The 16430-nt window shown below is 62.8% G+C and overlaps 1 protein-coding gene across 5 annotated transcripts in view; it reads right to left on the reverse strand.

Annotated features, from left to right (window-relative positions):
• ACOX3 (acyl-CoA oxidase 3, pristanoyl) overlaps positions 1 to 16430 on the reverse strand; it is a 37895-nt gene that overhangs the window by 9616 nt on the left and 11849 nt on the right. For all 5 annotated transcript variants that reach the window (XM_066278951.1, XM_066278952.1, XM_066278948.1 and 2 more), the window contains 7 exons: positions 13649 to 13745; positions 11751 to 11933; positions 11076 to 11198; positions 9494 to 9614; positions 6297 to 6419; positions 5734 to 5847; positions 551 to 666 (listed from right to left, as the gene is read on the reverse strand). In XM_066278951.1, the coding sequence (XP_066135048.1) occupies positions 551 to 666; positions 5734 to 5847; positions 6297 to 6419; positions 9494 to 9614; positions 11076 to 11198; positions 11751 to 11933; positions 13649 to 13745 (877 nt within the window). The remainder of the gene's footprint in view (positions 1 to 550; positions 667 to 5733; positions 5848 to 6296; positions 6420 to 9493; positions 9615 to 11075; positions 11199 to 11750; positions 11934 to 13648; positions 13746 to 16430) is intronic.

Raw genomic sequence — 16430 nt, forward strand, 5'->3', positions numbered from 1 at the left:
AGGCCGCGGCCGAGGTCACGGGGGCTGGAGGGTGGGGGAGAGGCCCCGGCCGAGGTCACAGGGGCCGGAGGGCGGGGGAGAGGCCGCGGCCGAGGTCACGGGGGCTGGAGGGTGGGGGAGAGGCCGCGGCCGAGGTCACGGGGGCCGGAGGGCGGGGGAGAGGCCGCGGCCGAGGTCACGGGGGCTGGAGGGTGGGGGAGAGGCCGCGGCCGAGGTCACGGGGGCCGGAGGGCGGGGGAGAGGCCGCGGCCGAGGTCACGGGGGCTGGAGGGTGGGGGAGAGGCCCCGGCCGAGGTCACAGGGGCCGGAGGGCGGGGGAGAGGCCGCGGCCAAGGTTACGGGGGCCGGAGGGTGGGGGAGAGGCCGCGGCCGAGGTCACGGGGGCCGGAGGGTGGGGGAGAGGCCGCGGCAGAGGTCACGGGGGCTGGAGGCTGGGGGAGAGGCCGCGGCAGAGGTCACGGGGGCTGGAGGGTGGGGCCGTCGCCGTCGGGACCCAGCAGCACGGGGATCAGGGGCAAATCATAAAGCAATTGTAGGAACAAGCACACACCTGGGCGTTGTTTCTGGCTTCAAAGTCGTTGCGTCCCGATCTCCTCTCCTGACTTAGTTTCTGGTGACTCTCTCGGAGCAGGTAGCAAACCAGCCACACATACGCCGCCAGGGGGACTGCGAGACGGAAAACAGGAAACGGTGACCACTGAGCATCCCACCGCGGCCGAGCGCTTGCGTCCTCAGGACAGACAGCAGCACCGGCTCCTTGCGCACACGGACGAGTGTGTGGATCGGGTCTGGTGTACAGAGAGGGAAACTGAGGCACGGGGCAGGGACTGCCCAAGGAGCCCCCACCAGGGAGAGGGTCCCAGCCCTGCTCACACCTGGATTTGGGGACTCCTCTGTTTTCAGCACCGTTTGTGGGACTTCAGCACGGTCGCCCATGGACACGGACACACCAGGTGGCCCAGTGCGCACTCCTGAGCCTGGGAGGTTGTCCTCCCGGAATACCCAGAAAACCCAGGTCAACGCTGGGTACCAACGTGGATGTGACAGAACGCAGGGGACAGACACCTGCGCTGGAGTCATCGAGACGCTGCCGCATCCTGGAGCCCTTCCGGGCAGGACGGAACTCACACCAACAGCAGACTCACATTTTCCACGATGTGTTCACCCAACAACAAACCCAGGACCTCACCGTGTGCCAGGAATCACTGTTGCTAATGCCACAACCAGGCCCGAGGGATGACACACCAACCCTGCCTGTGTCCCTCGAGGACCCCGCCAGGCGGCTCCCCAGCGCGCCCTGGGAGGCGCCCCTCTGCGGTGGACGGAGTGGACGCGCCCACGGTGGCCGAGGTCAGTGGCTAGTTGGAGTCTGCTTTGATACATGAGCTGTTGGAACTTTTTTGTTTTTGTTTTTTTTGAAACTCCACTTTCCACTGTCAGTTTTTGAGAAGAAAGCGTGTCACGTTGCTCTGAGGGGTTCACGTGGAAGGGAGGAGACCCCGGTGCGCGTACGGAAGGAAGCACCAGTTCCTGGGATTCTTCGGAAGCCAGCTGCCATCACTGAGCAGACCCGGCTGGGAGCTGAGCTGGGCACAGAGATGCATCCTCCCGGAGGCCTCTGAGGCTCGACTTTCCAGCGCTGGTCACAGACGGCCTCCTCGGGGCTCCCCCACCGTCCTGCTGGTCACAGAGGGCCTCCTCGGGGCTCCCCCACCGTCCTGCTGGTCACAGACGGCCTCCTCGGGGCTCCCCCACCGTCCTGCTGGTCACAGACGGCCTCCTCGGGGCTCCCCCATCCCCTCTGTGCCCCCGGACGGTAACTCAGCAGCTGGCACTACCTCACCCCACATGTGGCCTCATTCCCGCCAGCACACTCCCCAGCTGTCATTGTCACCACCCTCCACTCACTCCTGGTCTGCGGCTCCTGCTCAACCTCGTAGCCCAGGGGCTTCTGAGCACGCCCACCAGACTCTCTCCAGGTGACACCTGAGTTCTCAGTGTCACCAGAGTCCTTCACGCTCGCCCGGTCCTCTGTCTAGGAGGCAGCCCCGGCCATCCCGTCCTCCACCCTCTGACCCTGTCCCCTGCCCTCCCAGCCTGCTCCCCCTTCTCCACTCTGTGCCTCTGCCTGCGAACCAGCTCCCGACTGATCTCCTGCATCTGGGCTCCTCTAAGCACAGCTTCCGAAGCGGGACTCTGACCCCGGGGCGCGCTGACCCCGGGCCACTCTGACCCCAGGGCGGCTCTGACCCCGGGGCGGCTCTGACCCCAGGGAGCCCCAGACGCCAGGCCACCAGCTCCTCGGTGGACACGCAGCCCCAGTGCCGCCCGCTCTGCATCTGGGCCCACACGCCCTTCACCACCCTGGGCTCCTGTGTGGCCGCCTGCTCCCAACATGCTGCTCTGAGCCTCCGAGACCTAGCTCAGGAGCTGCTTCCTGGGAAAGGGCAGAGCTCACCACACAGCCCACCCTGTGTCTTTGGGCCCAGGGAGGGCTCCGAGCGGGGCCCCACCACATGCGGCTGCCCCAGGGAAAGCGCCAGGCAGGCCCGGCTTCCACGGTGCACAGCACGGGGCTGACCATGTTCCCTCCCCACCTGTTGCAAGGGACACTGAGGCACAGAGAGGTTAGGTACCCGGCCAGAGTCACACCGCGGGGGCAGCACGGAGCCCCCAGCCCTGCACACACAGGGGTCAGAGCAGCAGGACACATGGAGCTGCAAATATTTCACATGCTTGCAAATGAGCCAACTGCAGCAGTGGCCTCCCATCGCCAAGTGGCCGTGCGGGTCCTGGGCTGCACAGGACCACCCGGGAAACCATCCTCTGTGCTGAGGCACGTGCGTCCCCCAGGACCTGGATGGGGCCGGCCTGTCCTTCGCTCTCCAGGTCACCGCTGCATTCCGAGAGGGAAACATCTCCTGCCCTTCCAAACAGGGGGCACCCGGCACTGGGGACACCTCGCGCCTCCTGTCCTACTGAGCTCCAGGGCCATAAATCTTTTATGTCATTTAGACGGAAGACCCAGCCCAGGGACGAAGGCCAGCCCGGAGACGTGGGGCCGGATGACCCAATGCCCTGGAGACGGGGGCTGGCCGCGGGCCGCCCGCTCCACACTCTCCACGCTCCGAGAGCCGGGCCAGGGTGCGGGGCGAAGCCACCTCTGCCAGATACTGTGTGAGCTGCGTCTGTGTTTCCTCCAGAAACAATGTTTTCACTTTGTGGAGCTTGCAGAAAATTAGGGCACCCCGAGGAAGAAACAGACAACGCTGCCCTGGCGCGCTTCCTGACGCTGGCCCGCGAGGCTGCCGCCCCGGCGTCCACTGCCGGCGAGGCTGCAGCCCCGGCGTCCACTGCCGGCCAGGGCCGGAGCGGAAACCCCTCCGAGGGGCTGGAGGGCCTGTGTACTCCTCCTTTCAGGAAGGGCAGGGCGGTGGTTCCGGGGGAGAAAACGTCCTGGTTGGGTTGAGGTCACCGGAACAATGAGGTCACTCTCTGGGGCCTTCCGTGGTGACGGCCGGCTGGGGACGTCTGTGACCCTGAAACAGAGCTTCCAGAGTGTCCCCCGCCGTGTTTTCCTCTGCTTTTAGCCGACGAGGAATGGTGACGTGAGCGAACATCAGAAAAGCAGGAACAAAGGCTGGTGCCCACGGAGAAACACAGCGAGGGCCAGTGACCAGCTCTCTGGATGACGATGATGATGATGATGACGATTCCGTGGACCCGGGCAGGCGAGCGGGCACCCTGGCTCTCCGCCGCAGACCCCTCTCCGGAAGAGCCCACAGCTGCTGACGCTACAATGTTACGAGCTCTCTGTCCTTCGTGTAAGGGAGGGGGATGGCTTTGTCACCCTTGTCCCCCCCCCACCGCCATGAGTCATACTGGAGTCTCCTAACTCCAGCGCAGGGGCCTCCTCCCACATCCAAGGCTCTCTGGGAAGAGTTCAGGGGAATAAACAGCATCTTGACGGGGATCCCGTGGCGAAAGTTGCAGCTGAGACCAGATTGTGTGTTTAAAATAGTCGCGGGTGCTGTCTGACCCCGTGGCGACGGGGCCCCTGCTGACAGCTCGTCCAAGTATCAGCTTCTCAGTTCTCAAGAAAACCCGAGGAGGTGGGCTCGCTGCTGCCACCGGGGCGCAGGCAAGGACACGGGGCAGGAGGGCGGTGGAGAGCTGGGGGCAGGGCCAGGCAGCCTGGGGGGCCCAACACCACACCCCGTCCGTCCCCCCACCGTGCGGCAGGAGGGCTGCTGGTCCAGTTTCTTGGGGGGTCTCAGCGGAAGGGACAGCTCTGACCGCTGGCCAGGACGCCCACTCCATGGCCCTCAGGGCACCTGGAAACAGGGCCGTGGGCTGTGGCGTAACCAGCACGGACAGGGGCCGACACTCATGGCGTTTCTGCTGTGGGCACAGGCTGCTACTTTTGTCATGGGATTCGACAAAAAAAAGGGTCGTCTGGGGAAGGCACTTCCTTCAGAGACATCTGCCAGGGGCAGGGGGACCTGGGGATGCGGGCAGGAGTTCCCATCCAGTCCTCCTGAGAAGCCTCATTCCCAGGGCCCACTAGGAAGCTTCTGGAAGCTGCCATGGGTGATCCTGAGCCCCAGAGCACAAAGGCCGCATGTGGTCCAGATCCGTCTCCGCGCCCTACCTCAGACGTCTGTGGGCCGCGCGGGCATGTCACACACAAGTAGTGCCTGGGTTCTGCCTCCCACCCAGTGCACTGTCCTGGTGGATCCCACCCGTGTTCTCTCCATTGGCACCCACAGCTAGCCCCCGCCTCTGGGTGAACCTGCAGTCCTTCCCCCAGAGCCCCTGTGCTGTCCTGCCCCGCCCGCCCCGCCCCTCCAGCCCCGCCCCCACCCCCCACCGTCCCGCCCCCACTGCCGTCCAGCCCCGCCCCACCATCCAGCCCCGCCCCCACTGCCTTCCAGCCCCGCCCCCACTGCCTTCCAGCCCCGCCCCCATCACCCTCCTGCCCCCACTGCCTTCCAGCCCCGCCCCCACTGCCTTCCAGCCCCTGCCACCATCTTCTCCCACCTCCCAGCGCCCTTTTTCCCAGGACGGCTTCTAATGTGAGTCGGCAGAGCAGACAGCACAGTCCCCCTCCGGGCAGCTGCTCCCCTGCCAGAACCACCCAGGGATGCCCACGGCCCTGGAAGGACATCCGACCCCCGGGTCCCCCGCGGCTGCCTGTTATTTCCTCTGAGACCTGGGCGGCGAGGCACAGTCTCAAGGGACTGTCCCAGCTGGCCCAGCCCCTGTGGGGACCACCCGGCCCAGGCCTCCTGAGGCTCTGACCGGGCCTCTGACCTACTCCTGTGCGGCCACCCCCAACCTAGACTGAAGCCGGGGAGCGTGAGGACGCGGGTCTCCGTCACCTCTGCACCCAGCAAGATGGCAAGTGCTCAGCACACACCTGCAGAGTGAACGGCGAACGTCCCCACGGAGAAGTCAAGGGCGCAGGCCCGGGGACACCCCGCATTTCTGTGACGAGGGCCTGTGGTGGGGACCGGGGCTCCTAGAAGCTGAGGCTTCTACTGCACCCTGGGAGGGAGAGCGCGGTGGGGACCGGGGGCCCTCGGCCCCGCCCTGGAGTCTGCGCCGGGCTCCGTGTCGGCACGGGGATGCCGGAGGAACGGACGAGGGGGTCACCCACGGCCACCGCCGTCGCCGCGCCGCACACCGCACCGGTCAGGGCGGAAGCGGACCACAGCGCGGGCGCGGGCACACCTGAGGAGTCCAAGCAGTCCTGGAGGCTGGCAGCCTCGAACTTCTGGCCAAGGACGGCAGGATAGGCTTCCAGAAAGTCCACACTCTTCAGCGGGCTCTCGAAGCGAGTGCCACCTAGAAGCACACACACCGGTCACTCTGGGGAAAGCCGGGGACCCCAAGCACAGGCCCTGTGGGAGAGAGGAACCTCCCCCCCCACCCGGGCCTCTGCAGTGATTCTGGAAGTTAGTCTGCAGTGACACCACCCTTCCTAGGACAGGGTCAGAGGCGGGACTTAACGGCAGGCACACCGCACTGGGCACACGCCCTGGGCCCCGCCTTCTGAAGGGCTCCGCAAATCCCCAACTTGATACTTCGTTCTAATGACAAGGGGCCCAATATTTTCTTCTGCGCCTGGGGCCTCAACCGACCTTCATCCGCCTCTGGACAGGGTCCATCGTGAGAGAAGAGCTAATTCTGGGGGCACGAGAACTCACGTCCTGTGTGAGTTCAGAGGCTGCCAGGAGCTCAGTGGAGCTTTACCTGGGCCCCCGAGGCCAGCAGGCTGAGCAGGTTGTTCTCACCTGGGCCGTCACGGGCCAGCAGGCTGAGCAGGTAGTTGCTGGTCTGCTGCAGCAGGACGTTGTTGTCCCCTTCGTACGTGCAGTTGGGGTCGTTGTCATTCCTGAGGTCGCCCAGACGGTTCACTGCAACGAAGCCCCATTTCCATCACCTCTGGTGCATGTGTGAGAAACAGCCGCCACTCCCTGGGAATTTAAGTCCTGGGCCCAGTGGGATGGGGGACAAAGCACTGCCCACCTCACCCCATGCCCCTCCCGCCCCTCCTGATGGCTGCGGCCCCCAACCGCTCTAAGCAGTGGCTCCTCTTTCAGGACATACGGTGACCGCCCAGTGGGCGTCAGCAGGGACCCGGGCGGCTCCCCGAGAAACACTCGGCACAGCCGGGGAGCAGGGAGTGCTCCAGAAACACCCACGTCACCAGCACCCTGTCCTTGGGAGGTCACCTGGCCGACCTGCCTGCAGTGTGGGGGTCAGAGACAGGTGCTGGGGGGGGGCTGGCTGCCACTTTCTAAAACTGAATGAGCCCTTCTTTATACACAAGTCCAGCCCTGGCCGGTTGGCTCAGTGGTAGAGCATCGGCCTCACGTGCAGGAGTCCTGGGTTCGATTCCTGACCAGGGCACACAGGAGAGGCGCCCATCTGCTTCTCCACCCCTCGCCCTCTCCTTCCTCTCTGTCTCTCTCTTCCCCTTCTGCAGCCAAGGCTCCATGGGAGCAAAGTTGGCCCGGGTGCTGAGGATGGCTCCATGGCCTCTGCCTCAGGCACTAGAATGGCTCTGGTCGCAACAGAGTGACACCCTGGATGGGCAGAGCATGGCCCCCTGGTGGGCAGAGCATCGCCCCCTGGTGGGCGTGCCAGGTGGATCCCGGTTGGGCGCATGCGGGAGTCTGACTGCCTCCTCGTTTCCAACTTCAGAAAAATACAAAAACAAACAAACAAATAAAAACAAAAAAAAAAAACAGGTCCAAATAGCTGAAGAAAACTCTCACTCTCGTGTCTTTTGTTGTCTCTCCTGGCAGGTAAGTGGCCTGATTCTTTTGCATATCTTATAAGGTGTGCTCCCCAGACCCTCCTGCCCAGGGTCCCCCTGCTTGGAGGGAAATATTCTCCAAAGGTGAGGCAGGGAAAGGTGGACGTGGACTCCACAGGCTCACCCGCTGCTGGGCTTGTGGTGGCCTGTGAGACCCTGATCAGTCCCTGACTCGCTGCCACAGGCCAGAGCCAGACCACTGGACGTGAAGAGCGGGGAATGACCTCGGAGAAACAATGTGCACTTGACAGTGAACCCCAGATACAAGGCTTTACGCTCCCCCCATGCTGACATCGGGCTCACTGGTCTGAACCCAGCGCCTGTACACAATAACAACACTTGAATCGGACGTTTCTTGTTGTCTGCGGGAGCTGCAGGATCCAGTGCCCTTACTGTGAGCTATTTATAGTGTCTCCGTGAGCTGTAACAAACACAAGCTACAAAGAGCATGTGGGGGAGGGCAGAGCTTGTAAGTGAGGAACTGGTGTGCTCACCCCCATGTCAGTGACAGGGAGAGGCAGAGCGTAGGGGAACCCCGGGCCACGCCGCTGGCCACCCTGTTCGAGAGAGAACTGGGATGGACCCTCGCTGGAAGGACGCGATGACCCACAGGCCATCCCTGAAACGTGTCTCACCATGTAAACTACCAGCAAGGGTTCTGCCCGTTCTGTTGTCTGGAAGGTGTGTGTGGCCTTCTCAGAGTAACCAAGACCTTACCCATTTATTATTAAAGATCAGGACACAGGACGTTTGGCAGGGGAGAGTGGCAAATAACGATTGCTATAATAACAATTCAAGGCCCTGGCCGGGTGGCTCAGTGGTAGAACGTCGGCCTGGCGTGTGGATGTCCAGGGTTCGATTCCCGGCCAGGGCACACAAGGAGAAGCGCCCATCTGTTTCTCCAACCCTGCCCCTCTCCTTTCTCTCTCTCTCTCTCTCTTCCCCTCCTGCAGCCAAGGCTCCATTGGAGCAAAGTTGGCCCCGGCGCTGAGGACGGTTCCATGGCTTCCACCTCAGGCACTAGGATGACTCTGGCCGCAATGGAGCAACACCCCAGATGGGCAGAGCATCACCCCCGGGGAGTCTGTCTCTGCCGGCCCTCCTCTCACTGAATAAAAAATAATAAATAAATAAATGACTCCAAACTAAAATAACAATTCAAATAAAAACAAAAAACGTTACCAAGCACTCCCTATATGCCCAACACCTGAAACAAATGCTTTCCACGTGTGAATTCACTTGATCACGGCAAAGACTCCCCGGCTGATACCCTCAGCGTCCTACTTTATAGATAAGAACACCGAGGCTCAGCGAGGTCGGGTAGTTTGCCCATACTCACACAGCTGAGGGAGTGGCTGAGCCGGGACGGGTCCCAGGCTCCGGGTGGCCCACTCTGTTACCCACACGCCGGGACGGGTCCCAGACTCTGGGTGGCCCACTCCGTGACCCACACGCCGGGACGGGTCCAAGGCTCCGGGTGGCCCACTCTGTGACCCACATGCCGGGACGGGTCCCAGGCTCCGGGTGGCCCACTCTGTGACCCACACGCCAGGACGGGTCCCAGGCTCCGGGTGGCCCACTCTGTTACCCACACGCCGGGACGGGTCCCAGGCTCCGGGTGGCCCACTCTGTGACCCACACGCCGGCTGCCCAAACAACAGCCAAGGCCGCTCAGAACGAGCTCCCTCTTTCCTACGTGTGAGAGTGTTTCATCAGAACAACACCTGGTGCCAGTTTGCGGTCGAGCCATTAATCAGACAGCCGCCACTCAGAGGAAGAGGGGACCTCATTTCTGCTTTGGTCTCCAGTGGTGCCCTCAGAATTCCTCCACAGTCACCCTGACCCTGGTGTCCCTGTTTCCAGGAACATCCGGCGTGGGGAAGTGGGGACCTGTCCGGGGCAGGGGGCGCCCAATGAGTTGTGGGCAGAGCCAGGAGTAAACCTTTCGGGCTCTGTCGAGAGTCCTGAACGCCACACACGGAGTGTGAACACAGCCAGAGGAAGGCGTGCACGGACGGGCATGGATGGCCGCGTCCCAACAACACGCTGTTCATGAGAACCATGGCGGCTGGAATGGCCCCAGGCCGCAGTCTGCTGAGCCCTGGGCTGGAGGAAAATGGAGTCGAAGGGTCAAGACCGGGGGCCGTCCCACGCTTCTCCAAAACCTACCGGCCAGGTAGCCGTGTCCTCCGCACGCCTCCCGGCACTCCTGAATTCCCCGCTGCGCGGTCCACGAGGCCAGGGGCTTGGCGGCCGACGCCAAGGCGTGGATCTCCCGTCCGAGCTCTGCCTTGGGAGGGGATAGCCAAAAGCCACAGGTGAAAGGAGGCCCCGGCACCAGAGGGAGGGAGTCAGTCCGACCGCAGCGTGAAAGCCCTCCGGTCTAATCCGACACACTGCACAACCACAGCAGAAAGAAACCCACTCTCAGCCTAAAGGCAGGTCCACCTGAGGATGGGTGCACCAGGTACTCATGCGGCTTCCTGGGCCCGCTCTGCCCCCGCAAACAAACCCCGGGGCGGAGGGCTGACTGTAGAAGCTAACCACGGGGGCTGCACATGAAGGCTCGCGTGTGTCAAGTGCACGGACATGACACGGAGCAGCGCGCGCTGTTGGAGGCTCCGAGCATTTCTGGTGAAAAGCAGGGGTCAAACAACGTCAAGGGGACGCTCCTCTGAGCAGAGGGGGCCAGGCGGGGACCGGGTCCTGCTGTGGCCAGAAGGATGGCCAGCGGGCTCTGAACTGGTACCGGTCAGCCTCCCTGGGCCTTCCAGGCCTTATAAACAGCCTTGGCTTCTGCTGGGTATGAATGACAATCCAGAGAAAGAGAGGCCCACAGGGGCCTGCTAAATCTCTGTTTTCCGCTTCAAACCCGGCGCCCTGGAGGTCCTGAGGTGCCTGGGTTGCACCCGAGTTTCAGGAGGAATAAAGCCGGAGTGCACTATAACACTGTTAACAGGAGAACGATTCCAGTGTCAGCTGGCAAAGGTTGCAGTGACTCACACTAAGGGAAGAACAGGCTTAACCCCTGCCTTCCTGGGGAAAAGCCCCCCCCAAACACACACACACACACACACACACACACACACACACACACACATGCACGCGCGCGCACGCGCGCGCACGCACACACTCCCTCCCCACTCCCTCACTGCTGCTCGGCTGTGCCCCCTGCTGGCCGCCATGGAGATTTGTGCTGAACATCCCAAGATGTAACAATTAGATACAGGCCTCCCAGGGTGTCCTAGGAACCCTGACCTGCCGCGTTTCTAACCCTTTTGCTGTCAGTGGTTCACACCTGACGCCGCCCCGGAAGCCACGAGGCGGCTGTGGCATGGAAACCTTGACTGTGTGTGTCCCGGATTGTCAGCTGGGTTCCGATCTTTGTGGGTTGTTTATGAAAGGAGCGGACCCTGAAATCCGCTGAAGGGGCTGGTCACGTGGGCTGTGCAAAGCTGTCACGTTCTGGGAGGACAGCAGCCGAGCTCCCTGAGGCCGCGGAAGCCGCATCAGCACGCCCTCGGGAGCGGGAAGGTGGCCATGCGCTGAGCCTGCACATCGGTGAGCACCCCCCACCCCCCACCCCCCACCCCCAGGCTCCCAGGGGCCGGACGCGTGGAAGGAAGGCGCGGGGGCCTTCACTCTGCAGAGCCAGGGGTGGGGGGTGTTATTTTAAAAGAACCGCCGGAGTGGGTGTTAAGTAATAACGAGCCCTGCCGGGGACGGGACGGGAACAGAGCGTGGTGCTCACCTGCCTGGCGTTTCGGTCGTTTCTCTGGAGGCCTTGCTGGAGCACCACCAGGTCCAGGAAGAGCGACTTGGAAAAGTGGTCTAAGGCGTAGGCTGCTGCCAGGTACGGGAGGAGGCGCCATTGCTGCGTGGGCGGGGCACCGGCGTGAGCGTCACGCCGCGCTCATGGGAGGCACCCGCACAGCCCCCACCCCCGACCTCACAATGGCCCTGGACACCAGGAGGGGGCGCGCAGGCCACAGGTCAGCAACAGAAGTCACTGCCCGCTGTCCCACGTAACGGGAAGATCCTGTGCTTCTCTGGGTGCTCCCGTGACGCTCAGCCTCTCCCCTCCCCCCGACCCCACCCGCAACAACCTCACCCTACCCTGTCTCCCCAGGGCCTTTTCCAGTGAGGTGTGCACACCTGCCTCCCCACGGCCTCTCCAGGATGCGCTCTCCTGGCTTCCTTACTTGGGGGCATGGAACGGGCTCCTTTTAAGTCAAGACCGTTTACTAAAAGCCTCGCTGCCCAGAGGACGCCACCCCCTGGTGGCAGTGGCAGCTGCTGCCGTCTGCTCTGTGAACCACCTGCCCGGGCTGGCTCACCTCCCAGCAGCCAAAGCGCAGCTCCCTGGAGAGAGCGCTCACCTGCGTGCACACCAGAAAGAACAGGAAACCCTACCGGGAAGTCTGACCTGCAGCTGGTACTCCAGGACCGGCACCTCCTCCGCATCGGTGGGTCCAAACTGTCGCCGGGTGGCCGAGAAACGGAGGGCTATGCACACGGCCAGCTTCAGGTTGACCACGGCCATGCTCGTGATGCAGACGCGGCCCGCAGACAGGCTGCCCAGGGACGCTCCCAAGCGCTGCCGGTTGTCCTGCGGGGAGGAGCCACCGGGAGCGTCAGCGGGGCCACCGCCGCCACCACGGCCACGGCCACATCAGGGAGAGAGGCGCAGAGATGGGGGCGCTTGTTCGCCCTTTCAGCACAGACAAGAGCCCCGCGAGGCCCTGACCCCAAGAGCCCTGGACGGTCCTCCAGATGCAGAAGGGCCGGCAGCAGGAGAGCAGGTGCCGTCTGCGAGCCAGCGCGGGCGGGTGGGCAGCACCTGAGGATGCTCAGCTCCACAAGGAAGGCGGCTCCGGTCAGAGGGAGCCTGCCTGCAGGCCGCCAGCCGGGGTCCAGAGCACTGCTGTCCGTCTCCCCGAGACCAGATGCGCAGCCCGCTGCTGGAGCCCACGTCTTGTTCATAGGACACCTCCCTGTGACCCCCACACCCCAAAGTCCCTCTCCCCAACTGACACCATGTTAGGGGTGTGATGTTCACCTGTGTTCTTTGTGTCCTTGTAGAACAGATCACGGCCCTGCGGACACCTACTTCTAATCTTCACTTACAACTCAGAGCACTGCGCCCTGTCCCACAGTGACCATGGGCTCGTCTAGCCCGGAGCCTTCCTGAGGGCCCAGTCACCCTGCCCTCCCTCCTCCAGCCGCCTTATCCTGGGTTCTTCTCCTCATTATTTGGGCTCGTCAACAAAACCACGCCCCCTGCAGTGTTGAGTGGCCACCTTCCCAAACCCCGCAGTCTGGAGGACGCTGCGTTCTCACATACGCACCAGGGTTGGATCTAAAGATAGGCACCTCCAATCACCTCCCTCCACGGGGTAAACCTCACTTCCCGTGCCCTGGGGCCCGGGGGCCGCTGCAGGAATCTGAGGGGAGTGAGCTGTATTCCGTCAGCATCAGACACGCAGCCACTCCCTCCGGGGATGTCAGAATCCTCTGAAACTCTCCATTCCCCAGGGTGCCCGGCTGTGCCCGCTCCTGACGGCTCTGCTCCCTGCACTCCGCTCGCTCTCGTTTCTCACTGAGGCATTTATCGTCACCGTCTCCCCAGACTCTCGCCTTCTCATTTGCTCTGTCCCCTCTGCTGTCCTGGGGGGCGCCTTCCCTGGGGTTTCCCAACCTCCGCCTCTCCCCCACTCCACTCCTCCTCCAGGGAGTTATTTCCTGAGTAACGTAGAGCTGATTGATTTCTACGTGAACGCCGCCTCCATTGCTAAGACGTCCTCGCTTGTGTTGGTATGTCTGTCCCCACCTCCGGACACTTGTCACGCTGTCTCAGTGCCTGGCGCTGAGGGCCGTTGTGCAGGCAGGATTTACAGAACCACGTGCTCCGAGGACACATCGTCCAGGCTGTGGGTATGAGACCCACTCGGGAGGGTGGTCGGCTTCCCGGGCGGGGGCTGCGTCTGGAGAGGGCCCAAGGCCACAGCTGTGTGTCTACCACTCAAGGACGTTAGGGGACACCGAGCCCTGGACACTAGGCCACACTGTCGCCCCCCTGTGTGGAGCAGAGACCTTTCACTGTGGAACCCTCCCTGGGGAACAGCCTGGTGATGGGGGAGGGTGGGGGGCGCCCTCACTGACCCTGAGGGCTGGCGGGGGCAGAGCCGGGGAGCGGAGGCTGGCAGACAACACGTCCTCACACCCGGGTCCCAACCCGAGTGAGGTCGGCCACCGGCTAACGTGGTTCCGTGACTGATGTCCTTGTGGGCACAGGGGAGCTGTCCCCCGTGGAGACACCCGTACCTTGAAGGGGGTGACGTAGGTGCCCTGGGGAGTGACGTCACCGGTCCGGTTCAGGAGGTCCTGGCGAGGAATCCTAACCTTGTGAAACATGACGAACCTGTGGAGACGCGGGGACCTCGGGTGACACTGGGTCTGGCCCTGGGTTCACGTCCTCCCCTCCTGAAAGCCGGCCCCATGGGACGGAGGACAGCTCGGAAGGGGACGAGCCCCACAGACAGAGAACGGGGGAGGAGACACCAGGGGCAGAAGTTCAACACGTTTATTTCTATCCAAAAAAAAAGTGGGTGTGTTTTCCTGTGAAACAAAATGGCCATACAAGGCCAGGTCTTGGGGCTACTGAGTGAGCTCCTACGACAGAGGCCACACTGAGGGGACAGAGACCAGTTCACAGGGGAAAAGGCCACTTTACAGGGACAAAGGCAGCTCCATGTGGCCACTCCACGGGGACAGAGGTCACTCCGTGGAGACAGAGCCCACTCTGCAGGGACAGAGGTCACGCCAGGGGCACAGAGGTCACGCCAGGGACACAGAGGTCATTCCATAGGGACTGAGGCCACTCCGTGGGGACAGAGCCCACTCCGTGGGGACAGAGGCCACTCTGTGGGACAGAGGCCACTCCACGGGGACAGAGGCCACTCCACAGAAGAGCACGTTCACCCCTGCGGACCGTGTGCTCCTGAGGAGGCGCCTCTCCCACCAGGATCAACACCACCGCATGAAAAAGAATCAGCAGGCCCTGGCCGGTTGGCTCAGCGGTAGAGCGTCGGCCTAGCGTGCGGAGGACCCGGGTTCAATTCCTGGCCAGGGCACACAGGAGAAGCGCCCATTTGCTTCTCCACCCCTCCGCCGCGCTTTCCTCTCTGTCTCACTCTTCCCCTCCCGCAGCCAAGGCTCCATTGGAGCAAAGATGGCCCGGGCGCTGGGGATGGCTTCTTGGCCTCTGCCCCAGGCGCTAGAGTGGCTCTGGTTGCAACATGGAGACGCCCAGGATGGGCAGAGCACCGCCCCCTGGTGGGCATGCCGGGTGGATCCCGGTCGGGCGCATGCGGGAGTCTGTCTGACTGTCTCTCCCTGTTTCCAGCTTCAGAAAAATGAAAAAAAAAAAAAAAAAAAAAAAAAAAAGAAAAAGAATCAGCAGATTGAGGTGTTGAAACTCAGGTCAAACGGGGGCCGTGCGGCTGTGTCCCTGCCCTGAAGGGAAGCCAGCCAGGTCCTGGAACTGTGTCTGGCCAGTGGAGAGGAGGGGACGGCTCGCACCTTCCTTACAACGATGTAACCTGACACGTTCATAATCGTCAGGGCAGGAACACCCAGGAACAAGCTCAGCCACGTCACTGCAGTGACATAATCGGCGCAGAAAACCCCAAACCACCCCGACGCTCCATTGTTCCTGCAGGCGCTCAGCGGACACGGGGCACCCCTGTGCCCCCCAGACTGACCCTGTACTGGACCACAGAGCACAGGCTGACCCCCAGCAGCAGCCCGACGTCTGCCCAGCCCCGCCGCTGACCCCAGCTGTGGCCAGAGTGCCCGTCCCTGTCCCGTCGGCCCCTGTCCTCCCCTCTGCCCTGGCAGCCCTGCCCTGCTGGGCCCCACCTGCCTGCCTGACTGCCTACAGCCATCTCCCCAGGCTCTCTGCAGACCCCACCCCTCCAGCCTCTCCAAACTGCACACCAGAAGGCCCCGCCCCTCGTGAGACCTCCGACCCTACAACCTGGGAATCTAAACCCATCGAAAAACACGGGACGCCCTTGGAGGGAGCTGCCTCCTGCTCCCGGGGCCTGGCCCCTCACAGCCTGCAGTGGGTTCCACCTGCCTGTGACCCCTCCTACCGACAGGCTCTCTCTCCTAATGCCACCTCCTCTAGGAGGCCTGCCATGATTCTCTACCCAGCCTGCAAAAAAAAAAAAAAAAGGAGGGGGCTACTGGTGGTCTCAGGACACTACAGGGTGGTCCCGTTCTGGGTGACCACCTACTGTCCATGTTCCCTGTGAAACCACCTGCTTCTCGTGGGCAGTTTCTAGGGTCTTATTCACCCTTTATTATGGGGCTACGGGGCCCAGAACCTACCAGACTTACTAAGAGCCATGGGGTGAGCCCACTGTGAGGGAAACATCATCTTCTGGGCACCACAGTCATTGCCACTAAATCGGGGTCTAGGGACCTTGGGGACAGGATGAGTTGCTCCTTCCAACACCCCCAGGGAAGAGCCAACCCCCGGGGCTGGCACGGGCAGACTAGAGGAGCCCCCTCCCAAATTCCTCAGGAAGCCACAGCCCCTGCAGACGGGGCACTCAGCGGGCGGCCAGGCTGCTGCCACTGCCCAGGCAAGGGGCCAAGCTCTGCTGGCCGCCCTCCCAAGAGTGAAATGAAGGTCAGCGTTGACCAGGTCCAGCAGGCCCAGCCCAGTGGGTTGGGGCCTTGTCTGGGGGGTGAGTGTGGCATCTGGGCCTTTGTGGGGTCACTCTGATGGGCCACGTGGAGGCCCCAGGCCCTGGAGGGCCCATTGGGTCAGATCCGATGCCCTTGTTTATAAGAACACCCAGACCCGGTGCCAACTTTCCCAGGCTGCTCCTCCTGGTCACTAGAAGCCGAGGAATGCTTCTTCTCGTACAATGCTGTCAAGTCACAGCGCCCTTTGTTGGCAGTGGAAAACTGTCACCTTCCTTGCTCCACGGAGATGGGACAAGTCTGAATACGTTTACAGCTGCACACGTATTCAGGGAGTTTACCGACAATGCCATTTCACGCGTTCTCTTTTGAGCGCCTGGGCACCACAAAG

Source organism: Saccopteryx bilineata, chromosome 5 (genome assembly GCF_036850765.1).
Source record: "Saccopteryx bilineata isolate mSacBil1 chromosome 5, mSacBil1_pri_phased_curated, whole genome shotgun sequence".
NCBI classification, from domain to species: domain Eukaryota; kingdom Metazoa; phylum Chordata; class Mammalia; order Chiroptera; family Emballonuridae; genus Saccopteryx; species Saccopteryx bilineata.